Source organism: Harpia harpyja, chromosome 8 (genome assembly GCF_026419915.1).
Source record: "Harpia harpyja isolate bHarHar1 chromosome 8, bHarHar1 primary haplotype, whole genome shotgun sequence".
NCBI lineage: Eukaryota > Metazoa > Chordata > Aves > Accipitriformes > Accipitridae > Harpia > Harpia harpyja.
Window position 1 is genome coordinate 740,991 of NC_068947.1, and position 16,765 is coordinate 757,755.

General features: G+C 36.7%; 1 protein-coding gene across 2 annotated transcripts in view; it reads right to left on the minus strand.

The window, feature by feature from the left end:
• MAP3K15 (mitogen-activated protein kinase kinase kinase 15) overlaps nt 1-16,765 on the minus strand; it is a 92,118-nt gene that overhangs the window by 17,432 nt on the left and 57,921 nt on the right. For both annotated transcript variants that reach the window (XM_052794236.1, XM_052794235.1), the window contains 8 exons: nt 16,709-16,758; nt 13,594-13,689; nt 11,895-11,982; nt 7,946-8,079; nt 7,195-7,322; nt 5,345-5,475; nt 4,950-5,055; nt 1,433-1,590 (listed from right to left, as the gene is read on the minus strand). In XM_052794236.1, the coding sequence (XP_052650196.1) occupies nt 1,433-1,590; nt 4,950-5,055; nt 5,345-5,475; nt 7,195-7,322; nt 7,946-8,079; nt 11,895-11,982; nt 13,594-13,689; nt 16,709-16,758 (891 nt within the window). The remainder of the gene's footprint in view (nt 1-1,432; nt 1,591-4,949; nt 5,056-5,344; nt 5,476-7,194; nt 7,323-7,945; nt 8,080-11,894; nt 11,983-13,593; nt 13,690-16,708; nt 16,759-16,765) is intronic.

The following is a 16,765-nucleotide window of genomic DNA, read 5'->3' on the forward strand; positions in this document are numbered from 1 at the left end:
CAGCCCTGCCAGAGCTCGCCTCGACAGCCTGCGCGGAGCTCCTCGAGCACCCGGGACTGAACCAGCGCTTCCTGACCGTTCAACGCACCGTGCTGAAAAATAAGACATGTAACTCATGGAACGGTTCAACTACGTGCCAGACACACAGGATGAAAAGGCATCTGCCAGCAGAACTGTATCTGACATTTACAGCGACGTGGGAAAAAGTCTCTTTCCGCGGCTCCCTCAGGAAAGCTTTAGTGAATCAAAGCGTGTTCACCCAGGCAGCTTCTTTTGAGGTAGTGTCATAAGTCAACAGCACCAAGGTGACATATGATACCGTTGAAATAACTACATCAAAACCCATAACCATCCCTTTCTTTGCCTTTTAGCTGTGGTGCATGGGACAACTCACAGGCCTAGGACAACACGAGGCATTACATGCCATGCTGAATTGCAGCCCAGCTTACTATACTTATTGATAAAGATCCGATTTTGCTACTGTGGTTCCATTAATAATTATACTAATGTTCACACAGTGACTTTCAACAACATACACAAAAGAATTAAGAATATTGATAATTTAAAGCAGTTTGCTGAGTAATGGATGTGACATTTTCCCCATTATAAGAATGAGGACCCTGAAGCATAAGTGAAAACTTAAGTACATTTCTAAAGGTCTACTGCAAGCCAGTGGAAGAACCAAAAATTTTCAGTCTGCATATTTGACACATTATCACATCATAGCTTTTACACTACTGTTATTTTTAGAGTTAGAACAAGGAACTTTTTTCAAATACATTTATTACCAAAACTATCTGAAGTATTCTCTTCTCAAGTGTTAATGTGTGCGTTTGAAAACAGATACACTAAGAGAGTACTAGAGGCAACAGTTTACCAAGGAGGTAGCTTTGGTCCAAAGGACTTCAGACTTAAAATAGAGTATTTTACTCCTTCAGTACATACCAGAAATCCTGGGAAGTTACCCCCCTTCCACCATAGCTTCCTACCACGTGGCAGAGACTGGGCCTTTGAAAGACAAGGCAAGGCAAACATACTCTGGGAGGGAGGCTTATAAAGACTTAAAGGACACAAGTAACTTGGTTGTCATTATTGGAGAGACTGGTTGCCACGAAGGAAATCATAAACCAAGAGCAGGAGATGATAGAAGTAAGAAGGTAGAGAATACTAGTCTTAATAAGCCTTCACTCATTTTTCAGGTTGCTGCTCTGAGTCATGACCTATTTCCAGCACAAAAATAAATGATTACCCCCTAGAGCAATACAGCTTAGAGCAAAAAAGGATTACTCTGAGACTTAAGAACACAGGTCAGACTGCGGCTTTGTACAAAACAACCCATATAACGAAAGGTTACCACCAATTAAATTAATGTTAAAAAATTAAGTTAGTATTTGAAAATTCATAAGCTCTATAGCAAAAAAGCTGTACTTACTTTAAACATTGCTGCTTGAGGCTCTCCTAGTTCATGAAATGGAGGTTTGCCTGTTGCCATTTCAATAATGGTACAACCTAGTGACCAGATATCAGCTGGTGCACCGTATCCTCGTGGTCCTTTATCGATGATTTCTGGAGCCATGTACTGCAAGGTTCCTAGTCAGGACAAAAAGAATAGTCAAGTGTTACAGTCATCATTCTTATTAGAGAGAATTAATACACCGCTAAGCAAGCCAAAAATTGTCAGATGTAACCTGTATAGCCAAAATATTTGACTTCCCATATCACTACTGAAAACTAGACAGAAACTTATGTTTTAACATCTTTTCTATAAACTATCTTTTTCCCCCCCTTTCTAATACAAGACTTCAAACTGTTGGAAGTATATTCACTACATAATCCAAATACTTCCTCAGAACATGAAATTATATCAAACAATTTTTGCAGACACTAAATTGTAAAGATTTTGCACGTAAGAGGCGATGAAAACTTGCAAAGTGACAGATAGTCTTCATGAGAATAGTTTTTCATATGTTTACCCCTATAATGAGAATACTAGTGACAGGGAATTTCAAAAAGTTAGTTTGAAAAGAAGATATTTTTGTAAACATAAGATAATAAAGATAAAAACGTTTGAAAAAAAAAAATCTCAAGTTTTACACAAAAACAATCAAGGTTGTAATCAAGGTAAATCAATTACACAGTAACTAAAAAAATAAGGGAACCCATCATCAATTGCAATTCCAGGAAGTCTTTTGGATGTGCTTGGGATTTCTGACATCCAAGGTTAGCAAAAAAAAAAAAAAAAAAAAGGAGAGAGAGAAATAAATCTATTGAAACTTCTAAAGCTATACATGGTGGCAAAATAAGATCCTGCCTAAGCCTATAGTTGCCTCTTGACAGATGAATCTGAATGTTTCTAAAGTTTGCCTGTAGACAATCTGACTATAATACCAGTTATAATACTGATAAACGAAAAGAACAGTAAAAATGAAATAAAAGATGGTCAATTTGGAATCACTGATATTCAATCATATACTAACACAGCTAACAAGAGGTCTTTACAGGAAGACAGTCCACACCAACAACAGAAATCTATAGATGTTCTGAGTGTTCCAAACACTACAGCACTTTCTCCACATGAATTCCCACCAGCTCTGTTACAACATCTTTAAATTAAATTGTTGTTCTTCTTAAGAATACAATAAAATTACACTGTGGTAAAGCTGCGAACTATTAAGTAAAGGACATCTGGTGAAGATAAAAGGGATTGGATATTACTGTGTTCATTAAAAGTGACTGCTGTAGAACAAAAGTTCAAGTCACAGCTTTGCCCTCAGGCTGTGTGTCTTGAATGAAGGGATATAGCATTTAAGCCACTAGAAGACTGATTGTTCTGTCATGTGATTGTATTACATAATGCCTAAAATCCACAGAGTTTAGGTACTGAGTTAGGGAACAAAACAAATTGCAAGAGACTTTTTAATACCCTCTGGGCTATAGCTACCTGCATACTGATTTTAAATCTGGAATGAGAACTTAAGGAAAACCTTTATTCTTGTGTTCAGTTACATCTCCGAGGCACAAACAGGGCTGTAAATGTGCAAGAGAACAAAGAAGAAGGGCACAAGGAAAGATTTACCTCCTTTTATTACAGTGTGGTGATTTTTCTTCAGGTACCATTTCTCCATATATCATCTCTAATAACAGCCAGTTGCTAAAAAGCCACTAAGGAGTACATAAAACACAGGCAGACAGAATGATTTTCCTCTAGTATCTGCTCCAACCATAATAGCAGTCAGCCATAACAGTGGCTTCCTGGGCCAAAATTAAATTTTGGACTATGACTTTTAATAGCTACAAGAGGGTCTTCCTCCATGACTTCAACTTTTACCTTATGGAACCCCTTTATATACTTAAAGTTTTCAGAATATCCTGTAGCAATGAGAGGCACAGTATAGCTATACATCACACCATGTGGAAGGGTAGTGCATCTCTTTCCCATGGAATGTAACTGTATTGAACCAGTCTAACAAAAATGGCAAGGACAAACATTGCAGGAAAAACCTGAAAATACTCTTTTCCAGATACCACAAGAGACCTGTATGTATTTGAGAATTATCCATCCAGTTGCATAAGCAAGATGATTCATGAGAAAATTATTTGTTGACTAATTTGTTTGGAAAAAAATGGTTAAATGCCTTAAAGGAATGCTTCAGAAGCCAGCATTTAACCAGCTCTCTGTTCAGACGTACTGTCATTTATGTATCTACCTGTTGTAGCATCTATAAACTGAAGAGACTGCTTCTTGTAGTGCTTCATTCTTAACAAAACATTCAAATGCTGCATTTACGATTCTACACTGGACAAATATTTATTTTTCTTCCCTTTAAAGGACTCCTAACTTAACTTAATTTGATTCTAACTAAAATCTTTACAGCTTTGCAGGAAATAGATTTGTTTCAAATGCCTGTACCTGATGAGATGATCTCATGAGCTATTGATGCAGACATCATATGCTGTGTTCAGATCATGATGTAATATAGGCCCAGTTGCCAATTCACAAGCTTTGCTAATAATGAGTGAAAAAAAAGCTTAGAAAGGTAAGTTATTTCAGAACTAATAATTTATTTTCAAGGCTTCCTTTCTAAGAAAGCTGGAGGAACTGCAGACTCCCCACCAGACAAGTAATGGGAAGCCTTGATTATCACTTAAATAGAGGTTGTTGTCTTCTGTCTTCCACACACGACTGACATCTGTGTCTGTGTACCATCTACTTAAACTGCAGGCCAGTATGAGGCTTGGGATTTGTGCTATCAGCCTATGCATATGGCCACATAAGTGAAAACATCGTGTTACCTATATCTGCACTGATAAAAGAACTGAGTAATTATGTGACCATATATTCATTTTTCAATGTGGAGTTTCAGCTGCTATTCAGCCAATTTTGTTTTCCCTGAATATTGCAAGTTTTTGCTACCTTGTATACGAAAGCTTTTCTGTAACATACCAGCCTAGTATTTTCATGTAAACTGTTCTTTTTACTGCTGGTAACACCAGGTTAGCCAGTTGGTTGGGTTTTATAATGAATGCCTCAAAACTGAAAGTATTTATAAGCTTGTGTTTGGTTTTCTGCACTTTTAGACATACTTGAAGAAAGTGTGCATGCATGAGTTACTAATACCAAGATTACTAAACTAAAAAGTTGCTGTATTCAAGTGTTTCCAGATGTAGTGGCAACAAATCAATTGCTACTTAATGAAAAATACTATGAAGAAAAACTATTATCCCATCACATTTAAGAAGATTTTAAAACAAAATAAAATGGAAGAAAATTACATTAAAAGAAAGAAAAGAAAGATAGCAAGCCTGTGTTTATGGTGATCACACTCCCATTCACTCTTCCCTGAAAATACAGACCTAATCGTCTTTTCATCACAAATCCAAAGAGCCTCTTGGCTCTAACTCTAAATCGGTCACCAAAATCCTTATAAACTCTGCTAAATGAGTCTTACCTGTAAATGTTTCGGTGCATGGGTTGATTCCTGCCAGCCGTTTGGAAGTACCGAAGTCAGATATCTTTACTACGCCACTATAGGTGTTCACCAAAACGTTATCCCCCTGTGGTTTGGATGTCAGAGAGAGAGGGGGAGTGGGGAGGAGAGACAGATGAGTACAGATTCCAAATCCCAATATCAATACTCCTTCAAGTTTGCAGTTATCTTTGTAATATACCTTTCTACAAAGGAATTTTCCTGGAGCACCAGGGAGAAGGGGTTGTTTTAGTCTTTCCTTTTGTTTTAAGCTTCCGTGAAATCCTATTAAAAATTCTACTTCAGGTTAGAGTAAAACTAACTGAAGTAAATAAGATAAAAAGCAATCACACAAGACACATTAGAGGAAAATTTACCTTTATATCTCTGTGTACAATCTGGTTCTCATGGAGATACTTAAGGCCTTCCAGAATCTGCTTGGTGTAAAATTTAATTGTCGGTTCTTTCATTGGGCCCCACTTAGATCTTAGGAGAGCTGAGAGGCTGCCTACAAGAGTTAAGAAGAAAGTGTATCAAGATAGCAAAATCCCCATATTAACATGAAACATTTAAGTCTGGATTCAGCCTTTGCTCAATATCCTAATGCAAGAGAAATGCAGTACTTATAATTAAGCCAAATTCTTCCTAGATACCTCAAAGCAAATAATTTGCTGCTGCTCTTGGCTGGTTCTTTCTTTCTTGCTAGCTCAGCTTCCACCTCCATGGCAGGAATAAATGTTATGACAGGGCTGGATGCCTCTCCCTCACTTCAGTCTAACAACTGTTGAGACTAGGACTAGCAACCATTCAGCCCTTAATGAAATGAAGACTAAAGGTAACACTGTATGACGTTATACACTATACTTCATGAACCACATGCATGTACAAAGAGAAGCTGATTTACTCAAGGCAGGGAGGGGAGAAGAAAAAAGGAAAGAGTCTTTTCCTTGCAAATATGGGATTAACTTCTGGAAATATTCAGAGACAGAGGAAAGCAAGCTCCTGAAAGAAACCAAGTAATGGATGTTCAGGGTAGGAGATAGGTCATCCACACTTCCCCTACTTGTAAAAAAATCTAATCTTTTTTTAAATAAGACAAATATTTTAATCATGAAGCAAAATAAAGACAGGTTTGCTTTTTCTGCTTGTAATAAACTAAGTGCAGTGGGTCTACTTAATGCCAGACAAATTCAGCTAAAGGGATTCTCAGTCCACACCAATAGCTTTCTAAAGTGAAGTTTCCCCAAAGACTCTTGCATAATCTGAACAGCTGGTTCCTTTTTAAGACTGGCTGCAGAGTTTAAAATATCTGAATTGGTTCAATAATATCTTGACATTAGCAACTAATCCCAGCACACTCTACAGTGCATATATGAGCAGGAAAAAAAAGGTATGTAACACCAGCTGATACTTTTAACAAGTGCAGGAAAACAAGTGGAAGTGTTGGTATAAACTCATCACGTCTACATGCATCATACATGTCAGAGTGTCTCAGCTTTCAGGTGAGAAGGTCACAGGAATTCAAAAATTAAACAACTTCCCTATGTTGAATGACTCGATTACACTTGAATGTTTGTGTCTGGACCTTCCCTAGAAAACCTGAACTTTTTTTCCTGGTTTTCTTATTTCTGTTTTTATTTGGCAAATTCTATTCATACATGAATTTAACATTCGTTCTGACACATCCTTGACACTGAAGAGCAAACAGCAAAAGGGAGATGGAAATATAACCTAGAGAGGATATAAAGGGACTTTACATCTTAAAATGTAGAGAAGGCTAGAGGAGCAAAACTGGAAATTAGGAGCAAGGGAAGCATATAACTTTTATCTCTAATCTACCTAGGAAATAGCAGTGCTTTGTATATAACATGTATATACTCAACAGATACTTATCTTAAAAGCTCCAGTCATTATTAAGATTCTTAAGCTAAATGGACTACACAGCTCTAACTCCGCTATTTTATAACACATGAGTATTTGACACCAAATACTTCTATGACTTTTCTCTCAGTTTATAATTATTACAGAAAGGAGAGAGGGTACTGGGGCCTGTACACTTCAAATCTATTCTTTATTTGAGAAGAATGCCACCCGTAGTTAATGTCTCAACAGAAAAGCCATATACAGTGCACAAACATTTTAAGTGCACATCTATTGGCTTTCACTAAGTTTAGAGGCCCAACTGCTTTTGATTCCTCTGAGAGTCTAAGCTCAGAATGATACAAACCTCCTGGTACCTGCTCCATAAAAATCTTAATGTATCCGTCTTCTGAAACAGATCCAAGATACTGGACAATGTTCCGATGCTTTAAATATTTATGCAGTGCTATCTCTTCATGAAGAGGTTGAGAATACCTATTTTAAAAAAAAAAAAAAAAAGGATCGAGGAGTATCTCATCATGCAGGAAAAGGTTCTAGGCTACTTAAATGCTAGTTTGCAAACAGAACAGATTTTAGGGATACTGATCCAATTCTCAGGAAACATCTTGTCCATGACCTTCAAAATGCAGTGTGACTGGCTGCCTATTCAGAAAAAGTACAGAGGTAGGTCTTGGAGGAACCCTGAGGGAGAAACATGCCCTCAAAAAATTTACAGATAGCTTGCTTCTGTATCGTTACATAGTACTGTCTTTGCCTCTGAAACTCCTTTTATGCTTTTCCCCCATCCCCAAAAAGAATACAAATGAGATAAAACTGCAACTTAACCCCCCAAATATCTCTTATTCTAGAATTTATGATATACATCTATATTACCAACTGTATTACTTATTATATATATCCTATCTTTTCAAAAAAATAAAAAGTCCTTATTCTCTAAAGGATACTGTTGAATACTAGGAGGAAATAATAATTGAATTTTCGTATATAGGGATTTCATAAACTAACCACATAGAAATACATGCTAAGAAGAGCAAAGTCTTCAGCAAACAACCGCAGTTTCATTAGCAATGTATATATAACAATAAACTAGGTCTTACCTGCTGTCTCTCTCGGGTATTTCTTTGATGGCTATTCGGACCTGATTGCTAAGGTCTCTTCCAGCATAAACTATCCCGTAAGTACCTTTCCCTAGAACTACCCTGTCACCATTCTCATCATAATCATATTCATACTGCAAGCAGAAAAGATAAACAAAGCAGCACAGAAATTATTATCACCAAAATTTGACATTACAGAGAGACCTTTAACAACAGTAATGTACTATACTGAGTTAGTACAGGATCGAGTAGTTCCTGCAGTACAGCTGTAGCATGGTAGGCTACCTACCAGCTGGCTGCATTATACAGCTTGTAAAATTTCCATGTTATTTGCTTTACAAAACAGCCTTCCCTAACCAACTTCGAAATGCATTCAACCCAAACAAAGAACAGAGTATTAAACCAAATTCAATGAAACGGTGCTGTCAAATGAACACATTCAGGTATCATCTCTAAGAATCGCTGACAGCCTTCAGAAAACATAAAAGTAGGCAACTTAACTTATAATTTTGAAACCAATGGTTTAATAAATAGATAAAAGTGACCCTCTCATTACAGTGGGTGAACACTGTTTTAAGACCCTAAACTCTCATTTGAGCTTAGCCACAGCAAAACTAATTTCTGACATATTCCCCTCATTCTGAGCTTTTCCAAAAGGCGAAAAAAACTGCTTATCTTCTCCAAGGATAATGAAATATATGAAGTGGTGGCTTCCACTGCTGCTGAAACGGGCTGGGTCGTCTTGCCAGCTGAGTAAGTCACTGCTGGTTCACTGACTTCAGTAAAGCTATACTAATTTACACCACCTCATGGTCTTGTCCCATATGGTGACCTTATCACAGAGCTCTCCTACTATAAAAGTCAGTGAAAAAGCCTATTGATGAATGATGCTTAATGAAAGTACATCCCAGACACTAAATAAAACCAAATTTCTTATGGAAGTTGAGTTAAGCAGCACACCCCTGATTCAAATCAGGGAACTGACAAAGGATATTGAAAAAGCACTTTTGCAAAGAGTTAAGAAAGGAATTGGACAGTTTCATAGCCTCAGATATTAGCAGGAGTGCACAGACCTCCCCTAGTATCTTCCCAAATCCAAGAGGACGTCCTATATAGGAAAACTGCAGGGTATTCTCTGTGGCTTCGTATGAATTCTGTATTAAAAAAACCCCAAACCTGTTTACAATGGCCATAACTATTGACATTTCCGTCAATGATCACTTTTTCTGCTTCACCCAGAAAGACTGTCTCCCACAGAATGCAGCCTTAAGATCTATTTCTTTGAAGTGTCTTCCCAGTTCATATTGCAGCCCTGGTATTGCAATGTCCATGTGTCACTGACATTCCCCCCTCTTCACCTCAGCAAAGATGGCAAGTTTCATGCTGCTGTGTGGAAGGTGCTAAAGAAAAAACGCCTGTCGTTTATCCTAACAGCATATTCTGCTCAGTGGAACTAAACTTGAATTAGCACAGCTTGAGTACAGTTTCATCTTCCATGTTTCAGCACTTCACGGTTCATAGCATAATCTTGTTATACGATAGGCATAACTGACCCAAAACGCCATATGTAAAACTTATCAGGTTCTTTGGTAGGAGCGTATCCAGCTTTCACAGCTATCATATGACATAAAACTGTGCAGAAAAAGGACAGAAGTCACATTGCAGAATTTAAGATTGACAGCAACCCTATCTGCAACAGACTGCTCCTAAGCCAACTCTATAATTACTGTGGAGAAGCCTATGTTCTCTAGTCTGGGTCCTATGATACACGAAAATCATTGAGATTTATAGTTCACTGCTAGTTAGTAGACAGTTTAATAGACTTGTATATACTTGATGCCACTTCACATTTGCCTCCTCTCATTCCAACAGCTACAAAAATTGAATAAATCACTGCTGGTTACCAAAAGTCTGAATATGTGATCCACTGGATGTGCAATTCAACCATTAGGTATGAGTAAACAAGTGTTCATAGCTGACCTTCTGTAGGAACGCGGTAAGACAGAGTCTGATCTCTGGGATATCCTATCTGGGGTACAGCAGGTACTCTTAAAGTGATTGGAACTTCCTCAACATCAAAATCCAGAAGCAAATACCCTAAGGTAGAAAGGACTGCCACACTCACTGTCCTTCCAAATCCTAGTCAGTTGTTGAACTAAACTGTAGTTGCTTTCAAATAATACTGCAATCCAAAATGGACAACCCCTTGGGACAATATTCTCATAAGAATTCTGACTGATATCATATTTTCTTCCCCCAAACAGTGCACAAGGTTATTTCTTCCTCTTTCCCAAATATAAACAGTTGTTTTATTAATGGTAGCAACTTCTGCTTTCTCTGTGCTTGTCAAGCCCATGAAGACCATACAAAGCTGCATTTTCCATGTTGTCTCTTCTTAAATGTAAGATCTCAGGCTGCAGAAAGACATTAAGTGTCTTAGCTCATTTATAAGCTAAACAAATTAACCCTCCCCTTCTGTGTCTTGCTTTCTGTTTTAATGTCCTGACCTAAGACAGTAAGTACAAGGTGATAATTGTGAAAACTTCAAGACATATAGAATGATATAGCTTAAAGATTTAAAATTAAGTAAGTTCTTTGGTCATTTCTCCATACATCATTGATTCATGCAGGATTGTTTCCTGCTGTGCATTCTCAAGCAGTTCTTCCAGTTCAGTTTTTAAAAGGCTCAAGCCATGGTGAGCTCGCTTCCTCTGAGAGACTATTATACAGCTAAATAGTCTGTGTTGTTTGGAGATTGTCCTGCTGTTAGCTAAGTACGTAAGTCTGCAATGTAAGATCTGCAGCTATAGGTAATACCCTGTCTTTGCCAAGGTACAGCCCTGATCCTAGACCGAGACCACAGGTATATGTATTAAGCTGGGCTTAACAGATGTGCCTATCTCGTCCTTTTCACTTGACGAGAGAATTCTGTGGCCACGATGCACAAAATTCAGTGCGAAAACTCATCTTCCCCACCATATGCAGTTACATTCAACAGTACAGTAAGGGGTCTTCGACTTTCTTAATCCTCTTCTGAAGCCTCAGGTACTACAAAAGATTCACTATCATAAAGAGCTGCTCTGAACCGTAAGCCTAAGAGAATTGCTGGAATGAGACACAGTCAGAAAGATATCCAGCTCAAACAAACCACAGTAATGTTTTTACACTCATTAACCTGATTGACTGAATTTGCTTGACCACAAATAAAAGTGACAACCTACATTTTATGATAGCTTTTCAGATTTCAAAAGAAATAAACAGAAGTACAGGATGTGTACTTAGTGCTACAAATCTGGACATTTGATATGAGGCAGTGTGTCTTAGGAAGGCATGGGTTCACCTACCCTAGCCTGAGTCCACATAAAATGTGAATAACCCTTTCCAAGTTTGGGGTTTTTTCCCTCTGTACTGGCTATAAAGAAAGCCTACAGCTAGTAGGTTCCTAACATGGATGTTTCAGTCATAAGTCAAAAGCACAATGGATTAATCTGATCCTAAATATCTGCAAATCTCTGTGACAGAAAAAGCCTGTCAAATGAAATTACCTGGAGTAGAACAGTATCAGATACCAGCTAGAAAAACCTGAAGTACCTTTGCTAAATGGCTTTTTCCTAGAATTTATCATATATCTTGTCTTTTTCATCCACTTAAGACAGCTGATACCAGATGATTCTCATCTGTAGAATGTTTGCAACATAAATACAAGATCATTAACACCTTTCATTAAGGATTTATGCAGTTCACAGCAGTAACAGGCTCACTTCATTAAAAATGTGTTTTTTCAAAGGAATGCAAATCTTCTGTACAAATAGTTTTGCAAGAGTTGAAATTTCATATACAATTATGGAGTTTAAATGCTATTTATAATCTTTCTAGTACACTGATATGAAAGTACAGGGAAGATGGAGAATAAGTTTCAGAGTTCTTGGATCTTTTATCCTTGACATACCTCCAATGTGTCTCCATCTATTTCTCCTTCTAGTTCCAAATTACTGCCAACTGCATCAGACAAAATTCCTTTCACCAACCCACAGAATCTAAAAAAGCAATAAATAGCAGTGGATCAAAGAAAAACATCCTTGTAGAAGGAGATTAAACAGATTCTTCACAAGGTGGGCTTTGCTTTCAAGCTAACAGACTAGCATGTTCATAGGTTTATTTCATTACTTGCTTTCTCCATATTTATCCTATTTTAAATGAGGAAGAACATCAAACACATATGGAAAAGCCTAATTATTTATAAAATTATTTTATTTGCTGTAGCAGAACCCAATACTTGCTTGTTATTGTAATTGCATAGTAAAATCTTGGTAGATCAAACTCAAATATTTTTGCTGTACACTTTGATGGAAAGTACTTAGTATGGCCTTGTCTTTACAAATATAATTAGAGAAAAAGTTGAGATATTAAAAAATTAAGTATTGGTTTTCAATTATTCAGTTCAGTAGTGCTAAATTTGTGACATCATATTAGGTGGTTCTCATTCTGTGTAGTGATGAGAATTTTATTACCTTCAGTTTAATTTAAATGTTCCTATGGACTTTGTTTGCAAGTGTGATTACTGAGTATTTCTGAAAACCAAATTTTGTGGTTTCCAGTCAGGCATCCAGAAAGCCAAGAATATAAAAGTAGTAACATGTTTTGAAGAACAGTTTTGACTAATTTCATCTAGTTCTCTGGGACAGAGATCCTTAAGTACAGGACCACCTTTTCCTGTAGTCTCCTGCCTGAGCCACTCACTTTTTTCCAAATTCAATAACATATGATTAAAAATTATTAAAAATTATTATAAAATATTCACATCTCTTTCACTGACTAATAGAGACACATCTCTGGAATAGACTGCTGTGTGCACTGAATAAGGCGTAAAAAATGTGACCATGTTTCATAACACAAATTGCGACGCCAAATTAAAGCTGAGCAGGTAACAATAATTTTGGTGTTTCCTATGTTTCACACATTGCACTCTGCAGAGCTAATAATTGTCTTTAACCTGAGTTTATTCCATATAATACAAAAATAATAATTATTGCAAGAAAAATAAATACACCATCCAACCCCAAATATTAAGTGTATTAATAAATCTCTCCTACTTCATTCAGAAGGTTTACATGCCAAATATCAGTCCCCAGGAAGAATTTGGTCTGTAAAGATTTAGGCCTGAAATTCAGTTAGCGTGCTTACTGTTTAGAGACAACATGTCATCAGGAAATATCTGAATACAGGCGCAGACAGTAACAGCTATCTGTGACAAAATATAAGCTAGAAATCCCTATTATATCTAGTTCTTACTTAAATCAAACTGAACAGGTACATAAGGGAATCTAAACCAATATAGTACCTTACATGGCACAGCCAAGATACAAAAAAAGAAGATAATAGTTATAAATCAGAATAAGTTACATAAGCCTTTTCTCAAAACTAATGATTTGTAGGTAAACTGATTAGAATGAGCCAACAAGTGTAATGGGATGTTGCTCTCATCACCTTAAATATCACCAAGTTTAGCTCATTGCTTCTTCATCAAGAAAGAAGAAGTGAAGAAATAATTTATTTCTCAAACAAAAATGTCAGCTTTCAATCTTTACTAAATCAATTGTATTTGGGACATAGATCTCACATGCAATACCCACAAAAACTGAACTCACCTACTGCATTGGTTTTCTGTAGAAAAGTAAATTTGAAAGTCGTCAGAGTTGTCATGGACATAAAGAAAGCAACATCGTTCATCAAACTTGGAAATGCTGTGAAATTCACATTAAGGAAAGATTATTTTGGAGGTAACTATTAGAAGAAATAGAGCAAGAAGGAGTTAATTTCTTTGAATTACGAACACTTAGCAAACATCTTTTCCACAGTAAATTACCTCAGAGAGGCAGTATGCAACTATATTTATTTTCCTTACAACTAGAAGCTTTGAGTTTATTTACATATTCTATAATCCTATCTCCTATCTCAGTTTGATAAATGATTAAGCTACTGCTTACTTTGCTAAAATACTCATTTATCTGAAGCGTTTTGAGGTTTGTTTGTTGTTCACCTCCCCCTCCATTTTTACACAGTTCCATCAGATTTCTGGGTATTTGATGACACCTCAATGGAAAGTGAATTGCTTTGACACTAATCTAGCTATCAGGAAAGCCTTTCTTTTAAGCCTGACAAGTACTTCTGCTTTTATAATTCCATTACTCTTACAGTAAAACTGAACTGGGAAATACCTAGAGTGTAGCAGATCCTTCACAGTATATACTTTTTATGGCCTTAACACTGATAAACAAGTTTTGGGATGACCAATGCTTACTCCAAACTGCAGCAATAATTCTGACAAAGTGATTATTTATTGCATATTGTGTCGTGCCAGTGTCATATATATCCTATCTAAATGCACTGAAATGAAAAGTGAAGAGGCCATAAAAAATAATATCAATATGAAAGTAAACCTAGGAATTAATGTCTTATCATTCCAAACACTTGTACTTTAGTATTATTCTACATAAATGCCAAGTTGTTATGCTTGTTAAGGTACTGTCATTATTTTTGTGCACTAAATTAAGAAAATTGATTAGATTCTTGCCTGACCTGTTTAGTCAAACTCTCAGATTTTGCTTAGCCTCTGTTGAGCCAGTTAATTAAATACATGACAGTAGACTATAGTAAAGTTGCAGAATGTTATAAAATCAACTTGCTGTAGCATCATTAAGGGCTAGATGGACAAATGTTCCAAAAAATTAGAATTTTGCCAGAAGATTTTTTCAGAAATATGTGAAAATACACTACGCCAATCTGTAGCTTGGTTCTGATATAGTGATTTCTAGTGTAGCAAGGCAGATTAACCTGACATGAGAACTCAGACAAAGCAAGATGATTCTTCCAAGGGCAAATACAGGATAGAGAAGACAGTATCTAAATAACAATATTGTATTATAAACAGTGTAATACATATGGTATATAAGATGAACTGGTTAGCATAAATACAATTTAAGGGTTTTGACAGAGTATAAGTTAACTGAGACCACTATTTTATTTTTTTTTTACTGAAGCTAATGCAATTTCAAAAGTTTAGGAATTGTAATTTGTCAGATACAAAGCAAACGGCTAATTCCACCAAGTTTCAAAACATTGCCTCTTTGAGCTTTGTAATCCCCAGCAGTGATTAAGAATCAAAGCAAATGAACTGCTTGCTTCTATTTAATTAAAACTTATCTTTCTCAAAGATTAATTTCTATGCAATGTGTTGACTGGAGGTAATTAATATGTTTCAGAAACATTATGCTGAGTTATGCTCAATCAGCTCCACAGACTTCAGTAATGACAACTTCACATCCACTCACATTCCATTAGAGTAGTAAAATAAAACATCACATTGAATTCATTTAAACCAAAACCTGCTTCTTTTAGAAGAAAATACTGAAGTTATGGTAGAATCTATGTCCAAATCCACAACCGTAGGCTTTCATAGCAATCATCACTCACTTTATTCAGAGAAATGTTTTTTCATTGAGCTTATTTGGTTAAGCAAATTATACAAGTTCAGAGAAGACAAACTTGGGACCTAAAACTTAGGTGCTTATAGTTAAAATCACAGCCCAGAAACCCTCTGTTTGAGAACTACAGAACTCAATAGCTATCCGAATTTATGCTTGTAGTGGAATCAAAGTTTTTCAAGCCCTTAAGTTTATGCACTCACACAAGTGGCCCCAGCCAACAGCCATTTACATCCCTAGAAAGGTCTGACCCACCAATGCAGTGACTCACGAACTCGGGGAGAAGGCAAAAGCCCACTTCACGTTCCCTGTGCTTACGGCTCCTCTGGGTCTCAGCTGCAGCCTGCATAATGCAGACAGAGAGCAAGAATGCCACAGACACGCTGCCAGGCTGTACAGATAGGTTGCATTTTGTTTTCTCTCCTGGTGCTCTGTCTCTCACCTCTCTGGCAGCAAAGTAGCCCAACTTAAGATATAAAAGCTAGCTTCTAAATGTAGTAATGTATTTTGCAGTTGTTAATACCAAACATGATTCTTTTCTACCCTTTCAGTTCTCAGAGCAATCCTGTTCCTTCTATACAATATTCTGATCTTCTTTTGTACTAGTATTTGGACCCATTTACTTGGTGACTAGAGTTGCCATTAATCTAGACATCACAAAATGGAACTACTGTAACTATTTAAAGGCTAGCCCTTGAGAAACTCCACTAGCAGTCTCCTTCCAGCTCAAGAATTCTTTCCTTAGCACAAACTATGTCCATGCCTCATTTAACATTTCTTTAATAATCCAAGTTTTAGCTAGTAGGTTTTAGATAGAGCCATATCAGAAGCATTTCTGAATTCCAAACAAAATAGATACCATGGTTTCCTTTTCTTAAAGGAAAACAGACAAACTGTTCTTTTAGTTACAGAAGGAAGCAAGAAGCGGTAAGGGGTCTTCTTTCCTTCTGCTCTCTGTGTTTTTAAATGCAGAGATGGCAATAAATTCACTGAAAAATATATAAAAAGCAGGTACACAATTGAAAACAGGGAAGTCTACCAGAGAATAGACACAACCCCACACCTCCCTTACATGAGTGTTCCTATGAGAAATGTACAGCTCTGCCCATGCATGGAAAGGCAAACTCTTCTGTGTTGACATTTCAAGGCAGGTTCGACAGAACAAGCTTTTATAATTGGCAATGCAAAGCAAAGATTTAAGGCAGAATCCAGATTTCCCACTGAAGGAAAAAATAAAACATAAACAAAAAACCACTTAACTGTTTTCCGACATACCAACCTTATTCCCCTAATGGAAGTGGCTGTAAAATTCCATTCGTGAATCTGTTTCTGTAAA